The sequence below is a fragment of the Bos indicus genome, chromosome 12, assembly GCF_029378745.1.
Source record: "Bos indicus isolate NIAB-ARS_2022 breed Sahiwal x Tharparkar chromosome 12, NIAB-ARS_B.indTharparkar_mat_pri_1.0, whole genome shotgun sequence".
In the NCBI taxonomy this organism is placed as follows: Eukaryota; Metazoa; Chordata; class Mammalia; order Artiodactyla; family Bovidae; genus Bos; species Bos indicus.
Genome location: NC_091771.1, coordinates 73,898,859 through 73,917,749, shown reverse-complemented (window position 1 = coordinate 73,917,749; position 18,891 = coordinate 73,898,859). Strand labels below are relative to the sequence as shown.

Here is an 18,891-nt window from a genome sequence, read left to right as displayed (position 1 = left end):
TGCAGTCCATGAGGTCACAAAGAGTCGGACACAACTGAGTACCTGAACTGAACTGAAGATCCGTGCTCATTTAGCAGTAGTAGTATTAATAGCAGCAACATAGGCCTTTGCCATGCAGTGATAGATGCAGGATGATTCAAATGTCTAAATGCAGGAGATGCAAACAAATTGCATCTCCTGTGCTGACTGGAATGTCTAGGCAGTGATGGTGCATAGACCTGGGGTGACTAGGATTTCTCTCTGGTCTGGGAGGGGAGGAACTTGCTGAAAAGCCCCTGTTCCCTGGGCAGGAAGTGTGGCCTCAGATTCACTTAGTTCTCTGTGTTTAAAACTGGATTCTTTCCACCAAAGATGTTTTATTGTTGAGTTCTGATCTCTGCATTTTTGTTCCTGTTCTTCTTTTACTTCGTGTCTAAGCCTCTCTCTAGCTGCCCTCATCCTTTCAAATGTGTGATTCCCACCATGCCTGTTTTCTCCTTTTTAAAACTAACTGTCCCTATATAGTTAGGAGTAAATAATTTTTATCATGAAGACAAGGGCCTGGCACACAGTAGGTGCTCAAGTATTTCTGTTTAAAATGAAGATTAAATTGTCTCTATGAAAATGAATGATTTACTATGACCTCATAAGCCCAAGACATCTATTTTTCCCTAAATGATGAGCAGGGACCCATGGTCTTGGCACTGAATGACTCCCATAGGATGTGAAAGATTTTAACTGCAAAGCGCTAAAACTTTTCAATGACTTCTGCATCCAGTAAAATGTTTCTCTGAGGTTATCTTATTCACAGAGCAGCTTTAGGTTTTCCATTACCACCACTGGGAAGTCAGTCTTTTTGGCTGCAGTTCTGATGTGGATACTTTCCTGCATAACCTATTCTGGGTCTGCACTTCATGGATCTAATGGCTATTTAATTTCAGCTTTTCATCAGAGTGGGTCCTGGAGAAAAATCCAGCCATTACTTCAGGTGCTTTTTTTCTTTGAAAGCGGGAATTTCTGTTCTAATGTACACACATTGAGTGTTGATGTCTTGGTTACACACTTACGCTGAAATTGTATCTGATTCTGTGTAGACAAGATATATAACATATACATTGCTCTCCATGGCCCTTGGTCTTTTTCATCAATAGAAATTGATATATTCCAGATGAGAAATTCAAGCAAGGTGTTTTGAGGCTCATGCTGCATCACAAAGTATGAAACCAATACAATATTGTAAAGTAATTAACCTCCAATTAAAATAAATAAATTTATTTAAAAAATAAATAAATAAAAAATAAAACAATATTTTGTATTAAAAAAAAAAAACAAACTGATGCCCTGTTGACTCTTTGAGAAGGGTGGGCTGGTTCCTTAAGTGCAGTGAGGGTAGGGGAGGTTTGATGGTTTGAGCCAGATGGGTGAGTTATGTGGTCTGCCCACCGTCTTGTAGGTGCCATGTGCCAAGATCTTACACAGTTCCCTGCTTTTGATCCCAGCAGCTCAGAAATGGCAGTTGGCTTGTGGTGTTTTTGTATCTTACTGTTCATAATTGCCTTTCCATGTGTGCAGTTATATTTAGTCCCTTACGATTTCTTTGTATTTTGTTGCTCAAGGAGATATTTGTCCAGGTGCAAGTGCTCCCATAAAGGGCCCTGGGTCCCAGCCTGCCTCATAACATTTCTCTTGTTGCTATGTCAGCTTTAACTATGTAAGGCTGTAGCCATGCTACAGTGGTTGGACTGATTTGAACAACCATACAGTCTGATTATGCAAGACTCAGTCTTAGCTGGAGTTGGGACTGTATAAGTGTATAAATGACATAGTGTCTCCCTTCTATGTGACTTAATATTCCTCTGGGGATTCAGAGGTAGGGAGGGTAGTGCCAGCTTGGGAGGTGCTGAGATGGTTCCCAGTAAGGTTAGTATTTGAGATGGGCCAGAAGGAAGGATGGGGTCAGAACTCAGGGTGTCTGAGTAGAGGTCACCTGGGGAGTGTGGACTTAGGTGCTGGCCGATCACTGGGAGGTGTTAATTGTGGTGGACACTCTTGGAGGTGCTGTAGAGATATTAGGAAGGAGTGGTGCGTTTGGGGTCAGTTTGGTGGTGTTGAGGAGAACTCAGGAAGGAATCAGAAAAAGAAAAGTATCAGTATTTGAAATGATTAATTGGTGAGTGAGTTTCTGAAATTATGTTTCTAGAGGAAAGAAGAATTGGGAAAGAGATGAGCTTTGGGAGAACAGATGAGAGCTGCTACGTGGCTGATGATGGGAGAGTTGGTGTGGAGAGAGGACTCAGGCTGCAGTGGTTGAGAGCCTTCAGAGAAGTCCTCAGACCACTGTCTGTTCATCTTGCCTCCTACTGGACACAGGTTTGGTGTGGACAGAAGTAGCTTTGCCCAGTGTTAGATTCTCTGTGAGCCTGGAAGAGAAGAGGAGGGAATGAGAGGATCAAGTCTCCTGCCAGCTAGTGTTTGAGAGAAATGTAAGGATCCTGTCTTTCTTTTCCTGCACAAGCATTTTTACTCATGTGCATTGAGTCGGTGATGCCATCCAGACATCTCATCTTCTGTCGTCCCCTTCTTCTCCTGCCCCCAATCCCTGCCAGCATCAGGGTCTTTTCCAATGAGGAGTTGACTTAGATGTATATATACTATAATAATAGTATATTACATACTATATACTATTTACTATTTCTCAAGTGAACCAGTGAAGATGCTCAGTCATGTCCGACTCTTTGTGACCCCGTGGACTGTAGCCTACCAAGCTCCTCTGTCCATGGGATTCTCCAGGCAAGAACACTGGAGTGGGTTGCCATTTCCTTCTGCAGGGGCTCTTCCCTACTCAGGGGTTGAACTCGGGTTTCCCACATTGGAGGCAGTCGCTTTAATCTCTGAGTCACCAGGGAAGCCCAAGACCTGATAAAATACAGCTATAAAATGATAGGTAGGCTGTATAAATTTTTTATTGCAAATTTCAGAGAAGCAGTTGTTTTGTTTGTGCTTTCTTCTTTCAGTATAAACAATCTATATTTTGCCTTTTTCTGTAGAAATTTCTGTTACTTAATGAAACGTCACAGTGCTACCCTCAGCTGCCATCAGATGGTAAAACAATTGTGGATGTGCAGGCATTTACAGCTTTTTGGGAAAAGGTAAGAAACCTTCCATTTCAAAATCGTGACTGCTAAAAGACAACTGTGACATAGATTTACTGGAGAATTTTGAGATTTTACACATACTGTAAAATGTGACTTTCTCATTTACTGAGACTATGTTATAAAAATTCTTGGAATCAGGAATAAGGTTTACAATGAGTAGAGATTAAGTGTAAAATCAGCCTGAGGCATTTGACATGTTGCTCTTTTTCTCATTTTCAAGCAAGCTTTCAATGTATTAGCATGTGTTGAGCTTAAAGTATGTAAATTCTTTTAATTTTTAGTTTATTTTTCATTATGTTTTATCACAGAGTATTAAATATAATTCCCTGTGCTATACAATAGGATCACCTTAAACAAAAGATATAGAACGTAAATACATCTTTTCTTGAAAAGTGAAAGTTGCTCAGTTGTGTCTGACTCTTTGTGACCCCGTCGACTATACAGTTCATGATTATCTCTAGGGCAGAGTACTGGAGTCGGTAGCCTTTCCCTTCTACAGGAGATCTTCCCAACCCATGGATCGAACTTAGGTCTCCCACATTGCAGGCAGATTCTTTACCAGCTGAGCCAGAAAAGCCAGATCTAATATTCTGGGCTGAGTGTGAAGTGTTAGTCACTTCAGCTGTGTCTGAGTCTTTGTGACCCCATGGACTATAGCCCATAAGGTGCCTCTGTCCGTGGGAATGGATATCCACTCCAGTATTTCTGCTCTTGTTGTTCAGTAGCTCGATAGTGTCCAGCTCTTTGCAACTCCAAGAACTGCAACATGCCAGACTTCCCTGTCCTTCACCATTCTCCTGGAGCTTGTTCAAACTCATGTCCATCTAGTCAGTGATGCCATCCAACCATCTTTTCCTTTGTCATCCCATTCTCCTCCAACTTTCATTCTTTCCCAGCATCAAGGTCTTTTCCAGTGAGTCAGCTCTTTGCATCAGGTGGCCAAAGTATTGGAGCTTCAGCTTCAGCATCAGTCCTTCCAATGAATACTCAAGATTGATTTCCTTTAGGATTGACTGGTTTGATCTTCTTGCAGTCCAAGGGACTCTCAAGAGTCTTCTTCAACACCACAGTTCAAAAGCATCAATTCTTCTGCACTCAGCCTTCTTTATGGTCCAGTTCTCACATCCATACATGACTACTGGGAAAACCATAATTTTGACTATATGGACTTTTGTTGGGAAAGTAATGTCTCTGCTTTTTAATACACAGTTTAGGTTTGTCATAGCTTTTCTTCCAAGGAGCAAGCATTTTTAATTTCATGGCTGCAGTCACTGTCTGAAGTGATTTTGGAGCACAAGAAAATAAAATCTGCCACTGTTTCCACTTCCTTCCTTTCTATTTGCCATGAAGCGATGAAACCAGATGCCATGATCTTAGATTTTAGAATGTTGAGTTTTAAGCCAGCTTTTTAACTCTCCTCTCTCACTTCCATCAAGAGGCTCTTTAGTTCCTCTTCACTTTCTGTCATTAGATTGGTATCATCTGCATGTTTGAGATTGTTGATATTCTGTCAGAATTCTAGATTCCATTTTGTGTTTCATCTGGCCTGGCATTCTGCATCATGTTGTCTGCATAAAAGTTAAATTATCAGGGTGACAATACATAGCTCTGACATACTCCTTTCCCAATTTGGAACCAGTCTGTTGTTCCATGTCTCGTCCTAACTGTTTCCTCTTGACCTGCATACAGGTTTCTCAGGTGATAGGTAACATGATCTGGTGTTCACATCTCTTTATAAATTTTCCAGAGTTTGTTGTGATCAATACTGGTAAAAGCTTTAGCATAGTCAATGAAGCAGAAGTAGATACTTCTCTGGAGTTCTGAGATCCAACAAATATCAGCAATTTGATCTCTGGTTCCTCTGTCTTTTCTAAACCCAGCTTACACACCTAGAAGTTCTCTGTTCATGTACTGCTGAAGCCTAGGTTGAAGGATTTTGAACATTACTTTGCTAGCACGTGAAATGAGCGCAATTGTGTGGTAGTTGGAACGTTCCTCTGTTTGTATGGGAATCTAGTCAAAGAAGGAACCTTCCTAACGTTAGCTAAAGCTGCCTCAAATCCCCAAAGAGATAAGATTTAATGAAGAGACCTCCAGAACACAATATCTTAAAACAGGAAAGAGAAAAATGTGGGTTATATTTTGCATATCAGTTATGTCGACTATTGTTATCTTTTCCCCTTTGTAAAACAATTTGTGTTACTTTATTAAAATGGGTACATTTTTATAAACTTTAATTTGTAGGCATCAGAGACCCCAACCCTACAAGGCCTTTCCTTTACTGTCAGACCTGGTGAACTGTTAGCTGTGGTTGGACCTGTGGGCGCAGGAAAGGTAAGTTGTGATGCCTTTTGTCAGCTTGATGCAACTCCACAAAGGTTCTATCCTGTATCAAGCACCAGGGTGGGGTCAGCTGTGCTGCAGGGCATGTTCCGCCCTGAGTGCTGCCTGTTCATGTGTGTGTGTTGCCATCTGTTTCAGTCCTCACTGTTACATGCTCTGCTGGGGGAGCTGCCCCCGAGCCAAGGGAAGGTCAGCATCCACGGGAGGATCGCGTATGTCTCTCAGCAGCCCTGGTTGTTTCCAGGAACTGTGAAGAGTAACATCTTATTTGGGAAGAAATATGAAAAAGAACGATATGAAAAAGTAATAAAGGCTTGTGCTTTAAAAAAGGTGAGTAATGACGTTTGAGTTGCGTTTACTTGAATTTCAAATAATGATAGTGTTGATTTTAAACTAAAAGTTTTGTCAAAAGTTCTTTTTAAAAAAATGGGAAGATTTTTGAATGTTGCTTAATTTTACAGTTGGTCTTCTGGGTTTTTATGCAGGCATATTTACATATGCTGTCCTTTTAATGTTTATGGGATAATGACACTTACACAATACCTTTGCCGGGGCGGGGTGGGTGGCGGGGATTGTTTCATTCTGTGAAGTTTCATTAGCTTTTAACTTTTTTAATGGAAAGCTATAAACATTTACAAAAACAGAGAGCACAGTGTAATGAACCCTTCATGTACCACCCCCAGCTTCAGCCAGAATCAGCTGGTGACTAGTCTTGCTGCATCTCTACCCCTGCCCTCTGCCAGCCCCAACCTCACCCAGAGTATTGTGGAGCAGATCCTAGACCTCAGATTAGTTCATCTGTAAACACTTCATTAGTTTTCTCTAAAAGATAGTAAAGCCTTTGGGGTAAAAATATCACTATATTTCACCTGAAAAAATATATTTCACCTGAATGTCATCAACCTGTTAGTGTGTGTTTGTGTATTTTTGATCATCTCACTGGAGAAATCTCCTTCACCACTATTTGAACCCGCATAAGGTCTGCCCCAGTACTTAGCTGATGCTTCCTTGTTCCCTTTCAGTCTGTGAGTATCTCTCTCCACTTCATTTTTGACTTGTAATTTATCATTTAAGGAAACTGGAATGCTTAAACATTTCTTTTTAATACTGCATCATTTCACTGAGGGAGATTATTTTCAGAAATGGCATTGGGTTTCACAGAAATGTCACAGAAATGGTGAGATGAAAGGTTTAACTGTAAGTTGGGATTTAAATAAGATTAGTGAATAAATGATGAGAACTAAACTGATAGGAGAATACAATTTGGCAAAAAGAAAGGGAAAAAAGTAAATAACGTTAAATACTGTGTTACTCTCTTGGGTTATAAAAAGTCAGTGAATAATAGTGTTAAAGGGCTCCCCACCACCCCCACCCCTGGGTTCTGTTCAGTGCAGTCTGGAATCCCACTGTTCTCTTGTACTGTGAGGAAAAGGCAGAGACCGATCTTCAAAGGTGTGGTGTTGAAGACTCCAAACCTGCTTTGTGAGGAAATGGTAATTCTCCTCAAAAAATGACTTGAACATCATAGGTTATATCAGGTGAGCCTGTGCGTGCTAAGTCACTTCAGTTGTGTCCGACTCTGCGGCCCTATGGACTGTAGCCTGGCAGGCTTATCTATCCGTGGGATTCTCCAGGCAAGAATACTGGGTTGGGTTGCCATGCCCTCCTGCAGGGGATCTTCCTGACCTAGGGGTCAAACCCTCGTCTCTTATGTCTCCAGCATTGCCAAGTGGATTGTTTACCACTAGTGCCAGCTAGGAAGCCCTGTATCAAGTAAGTAGCATTTTACAATGATGTGAACAAACAGAATTGCTTGTTTAATGGGCTTGTTTCTTTATTCTGTGTTCTTGTTCATGGGTGATTGTACGTTTGCAGAAATGATGTCAAATTAGCAGGAATGAGCTAGATTTTTATTAAATGGTGTAGATTCCATGTAAGAAAAGAAGGGACAGCAAATGTAGAACAGTGAGAACAGTAGCTCCCATTTATTCAGAGTCCACGTGCAAAGCCTTTTTCTGTCTTTCACACGTGCACATGCACACAGATAATTTAGATTTATGTATTATTCATTCTTTATGAGCGTCTTTGATATTCCCTTCCTCACTTTATAGTTAGTATAACTGAGGCCTGGAGCAATGAGACACCTCATCTCTACATTTGCAGCTCAAGTTCAGATCCCAGGAAGCTGATGCTTTGCCACAGCCTCATGGGATGACTGGACCAGTAACACGGGCAGTGTTCTGGGGCTTTACCCTCCCTGGGGCAAGTGTGCAGCACAGACTCTGGTGGGAAGGGGACCTGCAGGACTGGGCTGCACAGTGATTCTTCTGTATGTGATGTGACGTTTCTATAAACATGGACTGCTCTCCTGTTCTTGTGCATAGTTGGGACATGTAGTTTGGGCCTCTCATGCCCATCCCATCCTTGGCAGGAAAGGAGGCCCAGAGTGGAGAAGTAGCGGAGAGGAGAGTTCTGGCCCCAGCTTCATCACTTGCCTGCTGTCACTCTGGACATGTCCTGTTACCTGCCTGGACCTCTGACGTTTCTGCAGCAAAGTGAGAACGTTGGATCAGAGGGTTTCCAGGAGGTTTTGTTGCTGCTCTGAAATGTCATGTATGACTCCAGTTAATAATAGGTCAGCAAGGTCTTTATGATACCTGAGAACTACCTAGTAAGTTAAAAGAGCCTCTGCTTGTCTCCTTTTGGATTTCAGGTATCAGAGGATGGTCATAAAGGCAATCACAGGAAATAGTAGCATCCTGGAGTTTAGTCTGGTCTGTAGACACAGAGACAGCATGTGTGGTAGAAAAGGCTTGGCCAGGCTTCCCTCATAGCTCAGTTGTAAAGAATCCACCTGCAATGCAGGAGACCCCAGTTCAATTCTTAGGTCAGGAAGATCTGCTGGAGAAGGGATAGGCTACCCTTTCCAGTATTCTTGGGCTTCCTTGTGGCTCAGCTGGTAAAGAATCCACCTGCAATATGGGAGATCCAGGTTCGAGCCCTGGTTTGGGAAGATGCCCTGGAGAAGGGAAAAGCTACCCATTCCAGTATTCTGGCCTGGAGATTTCCATGGTCTATAGTCCACGGGGTCGAAAAGAGTCAGACAAGACTGAGCGACTTTCACTTTCACTTTGGAGAGAACCAGTCCTGGGTAGTAACTCCAGATATTTGTCTCAATTTCCATTCTTATTAAATGGGGGAGGGTTGGGGTTACTGTAAAGACTACAGAAAATGCCTGTGAAATGTAAACAAACTAGAGTTTCAGTTAATGGTTACTATTGGTATCATTCTAACCTTTTCCTCTCTATCCATTTATCCATCCGTATAAATATAACAAAGATTTCTCCTTACCCCTACATCCCCCACATCCTGGAGGAAAAGCCATAAAAATACATTTATTTTTTTTTAAAATATATTTATTTAAATTGGAGGATAATTATAATATTGTGATGATTTTTGCCATAGATCAACATGAATCGGCCATGGGTATACATGTGTCCCCCTAGCCTGAACCCCCCTCCCACCTCCCTACCCACCCTATCCCACTGGATTGCCCCAGATTACTGGCTTTGGGTGCCCTGCTTCATGCATGAAACTTGCACTGGTCATCTATTTTACTTATGGCACTGCACATGTTTCAATGCTATTCTCTCAAATTATCCCACCATCACCTTCTCACCTGAGTCCAAAAGTCTGTTCTTTACACCTGTGTCTCCTTTGCTGCCTGCCTGTAGGATCTTCATCACTCTAAAAACAACATGCTTTTAGAATGTTGTTCTAAAAGCAACATTTTTGTATAACATATGTTAGTAGCAACTAGATGTATTATACTAGAACTTATTGAAATAACTATTTAAATTCATTGAGCAGAAAATTTTTCTGTAACAGAACAGGGAGACGTGAAGTAATCAGACTGTGATGTTGATTCAGGCTAATGACATTAACTCCAAGGTCTAGGAGTCAGAAGATTCAGGAATTGAGTTCCAATCATTCTATTGACCAGATGTTTGGTTTTGGTTTTTTTGATCCTTACAAGCCTGTTTATTCATCTGTAAAATGGAGATAGTAAAACTATTAACCTCATGAGGTTTTTTTGAGGATGAAATGTGGTCATCATTTTAAAGCACCTGATTGCTAGGGACCTAACAGGTACTCTGTAAATGAGTTTTAAAATAAATTAATTCTTAATTATAAGCTCGGCCAGATTCTGGAAAATTATATCTATAAAATGTGACATGTAAGAAAGAAGTATTTAACTTCTTATGTAAGAGTACTTAGCTTCCATTATTCAAGTTGATATTTCTATAGGTGCTCTACACATAGTACATTATGTAAATCAACAATAACAATATCCTGTTACCCAGTATAGTATGTAACATTTGTTACATGTTATCTTTAAGGCATTTGAAAATGTTTAATGAACATGTATTTAAAGGTACCAAATTGATAAATTCTAGGTTAATATTTTTCCACATAGATCACTTACTTGGACATTTCTTTTCAGATTGCTTTGACAATCATCAGATAATAAGTTTATTGATACTTATATGTCTAGGTATAGAGGCCTTCAAGTCTTGAGTTACTTTATTGAGTTGTCTTCTTTTCACATATACCTTCAGTCACCATCTGGGTGGCATGATGTGAAAGAAAAGAAGGCTCTGTACTGACATGAGCTGGTTCAGATTCCAGCTCTTCTGTTTAACAGCTGACCAGTGATGTGGTCCTCACTCACTCTCAGTTTCCTCATCTGTGAAATGGGGCCAGTACTTACTCTGCATCTTGCTGTGAGGATTAGAGATAATGAGCATCAGGGTCCAGCACAGAGCTTCAGGCACAGATCTTACCCTGCAGGAGCTGAGAGAAGCCATGTTCATGTGTACAAATAATGGAGCAGAATAAGATGGTCCTTCATGAGACATGAGAGATGAGAGCCTTGGGAACCCAGCAGGAAGAGAGATGAGTGCAGGATGGTTTCATGGGAGAGTGTGTTTTGGGTGAGGCTAGAAAATGGTCAGGATATTGATAGACCGTGAGAGAAAGAGCAATTCCAAATGGAAGAAAAGCTGTGAAGGAAGCAGGGCCTCCTGCTGTTTGACTCTGGAACCCAGCCCTGCTCTGCCAGGGCCTCACATCTGGTCCTCATTAACCATTTCAGCAGTCTGCTCCGTGGTGCTTCTACTGTAAGTCTCCACCATCGCTGAAGGGCCCTTGATGTGCTTCTGGATGGATGGTACCAAACCAGCATTGCCTTTTCCTAGTTTGCCTCTAGTTTGTGTGTCTGCTGTTCAGTGAGAATTGGTTGAATTTTGGGGCTTCCCTGGTCGCTCAGACAGTACAGAATCTGTCTGCAATACAGGAAGACCTGGGCTTACTCCTTGGATTGGAAAGATCCCCTGGAGAAGAAAATGGCAACCCACTCCAGTATTCTTGCCTTGGAGAATTCCATGGACAGAGGAGCCTAATAGGCTATAATCCATGGGATCACAGAATTGAAAATGACTGAGTAACTAACACTTACTTACTTAACTTTGAGGTAACAAATATGAATAAGAACACTTTCCTGTCAGTGGAAGGAACTGTAATATATGCTCAACTCAGGCTTTTCCCCTTTAATCTAATCAGAACAAGTTGGTTGATAAATCAACTCTACTTAGTTTTACTTCAAATCCTCCAAAATGTTTTTCCCCTTGGTGGCTTGTTCATATATAATTTTCAGAGTCAACAACACAGTCAAAGTATTACTACCAGACTCAGAGATAATTTCTTAGGTCCTGGAAAGAGAGACCATGAATGCTTTTTCTAGAATGTGGTTAAGATTGCTGTATTAAAATGTGGTGCTATTTTAAGAAGAAAACCATTTGAACAACATAAAATCAAAGCATAAAAACTAAGCGGAACCGTTTGCAAGGACTCTCAACAGTGAAAGAGAGGCCAAGTGATTCTATGTGTGGGCATGAGACTGAGAACATAACATAACTCATTTTTTTCAATGAAGACCCAAAGCAAGAGATGGTATTAATTTCTGAGCTCAAGAAAGAAAGAATGTGAGGTAATTATAAATTATCACAGCAGAGTACTTGCTGATTTTCATCAGATGCACCTCCATTAAGATTTGAGTGAGTGGGAAACCTGTGTGTGTCTGTGTCTTTGTGGTTGTCAGGGAGGGTTATGATGGAGTTTATTTCTTCCATGGTGGTCATGTGCTTTGTATGTTATGATTCACACTGTAAACAGGGTCCCACTGTTGGCTTGGTGAGAAAATAGGAATCAGTCACCAACACCAAGTTATAATCAACTCATGTCCATTTTTCATTTGTGGAGGTGTTCACACAATTCTTTAGATTCTCACAGCATCCTTGAGTTCAGTGACTCTGGTTTCTGCAGCACATTCTATAGAAGAGGAAAATGAGACTTAGGGAGGTCAAAGGACTTGTTGTCATGGTGGCACCAGTGAGCTACTTGCTTTTCCCCCAAATTTGCTGCAGTAGAGACAGAGAAGTGAGGACTTCACCTGCAGAAAGGGACTGCTGTGCATCCTAGGTTGAGGCATGGGGGGTTTAGTAGATAAAAACTCCAACCAAACCCTGTCTGTGACAGAATGTGCCAATTGATAATTGCAGGCAACCAAAGACTTCTAATGAAATACTATGTAACTTAACTCTAAGGCAGAGAACAAGGGATCAAATTCCCAACATCTGTTGAATCATAGAAAAAGCACAAGAATTTCAGAAAAACATCTACTTCTGCTTCATTAATATGATAAAGCCTTTCACTCTATGGATCACAAAAAAGGGTAGAAAATTCCTAAAAGAGATGGGGATATCAGACCACCTTACTGGCCCCCTGTGAAACCTGTATGGAGGTCAAGAAGCAACAGTTGGAACTGGACATGGAACAGAGGATTGATTCCAAATTGGGAAAGGAGTACAAGGCTGTATATTGTCATCCTGCTCATTTAACTTATATGCAGATTACACCATGTGAAATGCCAGGCTGGATGAAGAACAAGATAGAATAAAGATTGCTGGGAGAAATATCAATAATCTCAGATATGCAGATGACACCACCCATATAGCAGAAAGCGAAGGGAAACTAAAGAGCCTCTTGATGAATGTGAAAGAGTAGAGTGAAAAAATTGGCTTAAAACTCAACATTCAAAAAACTAAGATCATGGCATCCAGTTCCATCACTTCATGGCAATAGATGGGGAAACAATGGAAACAGTGATAGACTTTATTTTCTTGGGCTCCAAAATCACTGCAGATGGTGACTGCAGTCATGAAATTAAAAATGTTTGCTCCTTGGGAGAAAAGCTATGACAAACCTAGACAGCATATTAAAAAGAAGAGGCATTAATTTGCCAACAAAATTCTGTCTAGTCACGGCTATGGTTTTTCCAGTAGTCATGTATGGATGTGAGAGTTGTATCATAAAGAAAGCTGAGTGCAGAAGAATAGATGTATTTGAACTGTGGTGTTGGAGAAGACTCTTGAGAGTCCCTTGGACTTCAAAGAGATCAAACATGTCAATTGTAAAGGAAATCAACCCTAAATATTCATTGGAAGGACTGAAGCTCCAATACTTTGACCATGTGATGGGAAGAACCAACTCATTAGAAAAGACCCTGATGCTGAAAAAGATTGAAGGCAGGAGGAGAGGGGATGACAGAGGATGAGATGGTTGGATGGCATCCCTGACTCAGTAGACATGAGTTTGAATGCGCTCCACGAGATGGTAAAGGACAAGGAAGGCTGGAGTGCTGCGTTCCATGGATCACAAAGAGTCAGACACAACTGAGTGACTGAACAACTTCTTAAGCCTGATTTCTTTTTTTAATTTTATTTTATTTTTAAACTTTATATAATTGTATTAGTTTTGCCAAATATCAAAATGAATCCGCCACAGGTATGCATGATTTCTATCATGTCATTTTGGGAATGTACTTGTCATCTATTCTCTTTTTTTTCCATGATGCCCTGGGGAAAATAGGCTGATTTGTCTTTGTCTATTTACTTCTTAAATAATATCCAAATATAACTTTTGATTGATTCCCAGATCCTCAAGTTACAGCTTTATTTCCTTCTTAGCTTTGAGTTTTCCTGCTTTCACAGACAAGTATCTACTTAGTCCAGCTGATCTGCTTGGTGTCCCTCGAGCACACTGTTTCTTTCCTTTTGGTTTTCCTGCTCAGCTTGCTCTTTCTGCTCCCATTTCTTGTACAGACCTTGTCTGTCACTCACTTTAAGTATCACTGTGAAGACTTGGGTCAGGTGTTATCCCTTCTCTGAAAGTGGGAAGCTGAGGCAGAGATCAGCAAAATGTCTTTTTAAGAGACACTCATTCCTTGATAAAAAGAAGTCCTGTGCCTTTGCCAGCCTCACACCTGTTTCTCTAGCACAGACCTTCACACTTGCATGCCAGCTGCAATGTGACACCACCGAGAGGTCATCTCAGCTTGTCCACAAGCGAAGTCCCCTAAACCTGTACCCACCATCTTCTCCAGCTCAGTAAATGGAGACCCTGTTCTTCCCCTTCCTTACACCCCAAATACCACAGTCTCCTCTTCTCTTACAACCCACACCTATCCTGTCAGCAGATCTTTTGGACTCCGCCTTCAACATGTGCTTGGAGTGTGACCCCATCTCTCCATTACCACTGCTCTCACTCTGGTCCTGACCACTGTCATCTCTCACCTCGATTATTCCAGTAATGTCCTCACTTGTATCTACCCTCACCCTTCCCCACTTACTGTCTTTTTCTGTAAAGCACAGGAGCAATTCCTTAAAACCTCAAATAGGTCCAACCTCCCCCTCCTCTTCTTACTGGAGTGACCCCAGGTTCCTCTTGCTCTGTCTCTGCCCTCACGGCCCTCATTCTTACTCTGCTCTGCTCTCCTGCCTCCTTGTCCTGAATGCCTTGGGCATCTCCTCAGTGTCCCCTGGACTGGCCCATCCCTCTGTGTGGAGCAGCCTCTCCAGGTCTGCCTGATCCCTGCCCCTTCCCCCAGATCTGCTTACCGGGCTCTGAGCAGAGTCCTCACACCCCAGTGTGGACTCACTTCCCTCCTTCACTCTCCATCCCCCTGAACCGGCTTCCTTTTCCTTCCTGTCCTCAGTACTTGTGCTCAGGTTATTTTCCATATCGTCCATCTTCCATCATGGAAAGAAACTCTAGGAGGTTTGTTTCTTCACAACTGAGTTCACTGTGCCCAGAGCAATGCCTGTCATACAGTAGGTCCTAAATAAATACTGTTAAAATAGTCAAATGAGTACATGCTTTCCCAAACTACAGAATGAAAACAAATAAACACTGAGATTTTTTTTTTTCTTTTAATTTTCAAGGTTACAGTTTAGTTACTCTGACTTATTCCCACTGCTGTCACTTCCCTGGTCACTCGGTGGTAAAGAATCCACCTGCCAGTGCAGGAGACGCAGGAGACACTGATTCAATCCCTGGGTCAGGAAGATCTCCTGGAGGAGGAAACAGCAAACCACTCCAGTGTTGTTGCCTGGAGAATCCCATGGACAGAGGAGCCTGACAAGTCCTAGTCCACGGGGTTACAAAGAGTTGAATACGACTTAGCAGCTGAGCATATATGCATGTTAATCAAATACTTGTATGAGAAACTAATGCTAAAACTGTAAGATGGTAGTAGAACACAATTTATATTTTTTTATTTTTCCCCTTTCCTATCTGTATAGGATTTACAGCTTTTGAAGGAAGGAGATCTAACTGAGATAGGAGACAGAGGAACCCCGCTGAGTGAAGGACAGAAAGCCCGGGTCAGCCTCGCCAGGTAAATGGGGTTTCAGTTGCCATCCTGCTCCTCCTCCTTCGCGGCTCCTATTGGACGTGAGCACGCAGACCCCGCTCACCGGTAGGCCGGTGTGAAGTCTTGGCCCTTTCCCTGGGTTTGTAGAAGAAACCTGAAGTTGTTGGACACCATCATGATTCAGAGATGAGACCCAGGGAGTGTGAAGTGTCATCTCCTGACGTCTCTCTATGTTTTCTAGAGCCATGTATCAGGATGCAGACATCTACCTCCTAGATGATCCACTCAGCGCAGTGGATGCAGGACTCAGCAGGCACTTGTTTGAACAGTGAGTTTGCTCCTGTTTTCTATTGTTTCTTCTTTCCAAGTGCCCTTCAGAGATGATGGAAGAGAGCTCAGAAAGGTCTTTATGCTCCAGGAGACTCAGCTCCCTCTGCCCTGGTGTCCCTCCCTCCCCTCCCTTCCCTCCACAGAAGATCCATCGTAGAGAAATCTTGCCTCATGAAGAGGTCAGGACAGGAAAATACAGCAGGTGCTTCCAGTGTGTGGGGGGCAGTGGCATCCGTGCTTTAGAGAGTCAGGGATAGATGGCAGCTTCCCTCCTGCTACTTGCAGTTGATTGCCAGACACTCCAGGTGGATCCAGACTCCAGGAATAAGAAAGACGATATGGGGTTTTAAAATCAGAGAGAGAGACTCTATGACTCGGTACTTGGCTGCTAGTTTTTTCCCTCCATTATTGGCTTAAGGCACGTTAGAAGTGAAGTTTTCAGTACTGACATAGGGCTTCCATGGAAAGACCCTGTTGGTTTATGCTTGTTATTCTATCACTTTGGAAATAAAGTCTTTATTAAGTCTAGACTTAATAAAGTCTAGAATTTGAGAATCATGTATTCCACATCTGAGTATGATTTCAATCATTGCATGTTATTTCATGGATGCTTATTAGAATTAATACTTAGACCTACAATGTAGTGTCACCTATAATCTAGCTTAAGTCTTGACTCTCATTCCTGTTTCTAAAATGTTGAACTTGTCAGTGGCTCCTGGTTGGCTATACAATGACTAAAGTAGAACAACTCTGATTCTTTTCTGTGTATAATGTGCCCTAATACACACTGACTGGGGCCTCTTATGGAGTCTAGATTGGCCTTTTTGAAAGCCTTGCAAACTTGTTTTTCTTCTAAAACAGCCTTCACATCTCCCCCATGGTCAGGTCACTTGCTGTTGTTCACTTTGTTAAAGCCAATGAGCCTTCCAGCTGCACTTATAAACACCCTGCTGTGTGCACTAAGATCAAATGCCCTTACGGATGTTATTTCATAAACCTCTTAGTTTACAAGAAGGACAGTGAGCCAGGTAATGGGAAGGACCCACACTGGGCAGAATAAGGGAGACTGGGACGCCCAGCTCTCATTCCTGCTTCTGAGGAACCTGTATCTATGTGGAGCTTGTTAAGACAGATGCCTGGAAAAAGCTCAGCCTAGTCAGGGTTTAGAGGGTTTTGATACAGGATATTAAGTGCGGAATGTAAAGTGGAAGTGTCAGCTGGAGGCTTTCACTGAAGTTGGAAAGGTCCCTGTGCCTGGAGCTGGGCAGGAAGTGTCATGGGGGCCTGAAGGTGGGGCAGGTATGTGGAGGCTGAGAGGAGGACCCATCCTTTGCTGAAGGAAGAGGAGAAGAATCTCAGGTGTGGAGGGAGGAGGAAGCAGGGCTGTGAGGGGAATAGCAGGCACATCCTCACCTGGAAGAGGCGGGGTGTGTAGCAGAGAGGAGCTGTTTGGAAATTCTCTCTGTCAGGTCCTGTGTTTCTAGGACTGTGCCTGTCCAGGGTGCTCTCATAGGACACCAGAGCTGGGTGGCTTAGAAATAACAGAAGTTTATATCTCAAGGTTCTGGAGGCTAGAAAAGTCCTAGTCAGGGTGCTGAAAGATTCAGTCTGGTGAGGGTCCGATTCCTGCGGCCTCATGTGGTGGCAGAGGTGAGAGCCATGTGGCTCCCTTTTATAAGGACACTAATCCCTTGCATGGAGGCTCCACCCTCATGATCTGGTCCCTCCCGATGGCCTCACCTCCTAATACCAACACAGTGGGGATTAGGTCTCAATGTATGACTTTTGAGGAGGAAAACATTCAGTCTATAGCAAGTTGTCACAGATGGGGGTGCTCAAAGAATAGAAATTAAATTTCTCACAGTGCTTGAGGCTACAGGTTCAAGGTATGGGTGGTTTGGTTTCTCCTGAGACCTGTCTCCTTGGCTTCTGATCACATCCCCTCACTGTGTCCTCGCACGGTCAGGGTTTTCTCTACTTGCAGTGAGCAGGGGCTACTCTCTAGTTGTGGTGCATGGACTTCTCATGGTGATGGCTTCTCTCATTGCAGAGCCCAGCTCTATGGTATGTGGGCGAGTAGTTGAGGTTCCTGGGCTCCAGAGCACAGACTCAGTAGTTATGGTGCATGGGCTGAGGTGTTTTGTGCATGTCGGATCTTCCTGGACCAGGGAAGAATCCCGTGTCTTCTGCACTGGCAGGTGGATTCTTTGCCACTGAACCACCATCGAAGCCCCCTTTTGTATATTTTTGCTTATATGTTTATTGCCTTAGAAGACTGACCAAAGAAAACATAGGTATAATTTATGTCAGAGAATGTTTTGCCTGTGATCTCTACTGGGAGTTTTATGGTGTCATGTCTTATGGTTAAGTGTTTAAGCCATTTTGAGTTTATTTTTGTGCATGGTGAGGGGGTGTGTTCTAACTTTATTGATTTCATGCTTGTGTCTCTGTCCTTGTGTCTTAGTCTCTTCATCTAAGCACACCAGTCAGATTAGATTAGGTCCAGTATAATTAAGCGTAATGATTACCTCTTTAAAGTTCATGACACCAAATTCTAAGGTACTGATGACTCAGGTGACCACATGTGAATCTGAGGGGACGTGATTGATTTACAGCAGGTCCAGAATAGCAAAGCAGAGACTTCAGCAGGGTCAGTAAGTTTGAGAGGGAGGCCTGTGAGGAGCTCTGGGCTCTGGACACTAGGAACTGGCTAGGAGCTGGGATTCCACATCCACTAAGCAGGCTTTGTTAGACTTTGGTGGAATCTGACCTTGTATAAAACGTGCTTGGTGTTGGGGTGATAAAAGAGTTGTGGAGATGGATGGTGGTGATGGTTGCACAGCAATGTGAATGTACTTAATGCCACTGAGCTGTAAGCTTAAAATAGCAAAAATGGTAAATTTCATGTTAGGTATATTGTAACACACATACAAACCTGAATAGTAGCACAGAATCCTTGAGAACAAGAGGGAACAGGGCAGATCACACATGGCATGGTCCCCAGCTGTCTGATCTGACCTCCCCTTTCCCAGCCTCTCCTCTTCATGACTTGATGAATTTTCCCTTAGAGAAGTGCCTGTGTCTTATCATCAGTTCAGTGACAGGAGCTTGTGCTGTGACAGGGATTTCCCACCCCCACCCTCCTGGCATCCTGAGTAGCTCAGCCTCCTTGTTCCCAGCGCCCCACCCTGAGCTCACAAATGTGTGTCACCCCATCTTGTGAGCATCTGCACAAGTTCTCCATCACGGCAGGAACAGATTCTGCTGGTCATTGCATCTGTGTTACAGGGAGGGGAGAGCAAGGCATTTTGG

General features: G+C 42.6%; 1 protein-coding gene across 4 annotated transcripts in view; it reads left to right on the top strand.

Annotated features, from left to right (window-relative positions):
• LOC109566912 (ATP-binding cassette sub-family C member 4-like) overlaps positions 1-18,891 on the top strand; it is a 727,713-nt gene that overhangs the window by 34,791 nt on the left and 674,031 nt on the right. For all 4 annotated transcript variants that reach the window (XM_070799902.1, XM_070799904.1, XM_070799905.1 and 1 more), the window contains exons 9-13: positions 3,027-3,128; positions 5,379-5,468; positions 5,616-5,807; positions 15,179-15,273; positions 15,491-15,577. In XM_070799902.1, the coding sequence (XP_070656003.1) occupies positions 3,027-3,128; positions 5,379-5,468; positions 5,616-5,807; positions 15,179-15,273; positions 15,491-15,577 (566 nt within the window). The remainder of the gene's footprint in view (positions 1-3,026; positions 3,129-5,378; positions 5,469-5,615; positions 5,808-15,178; positions 15,274-15,490; positions 15,578-18,891) is intronic.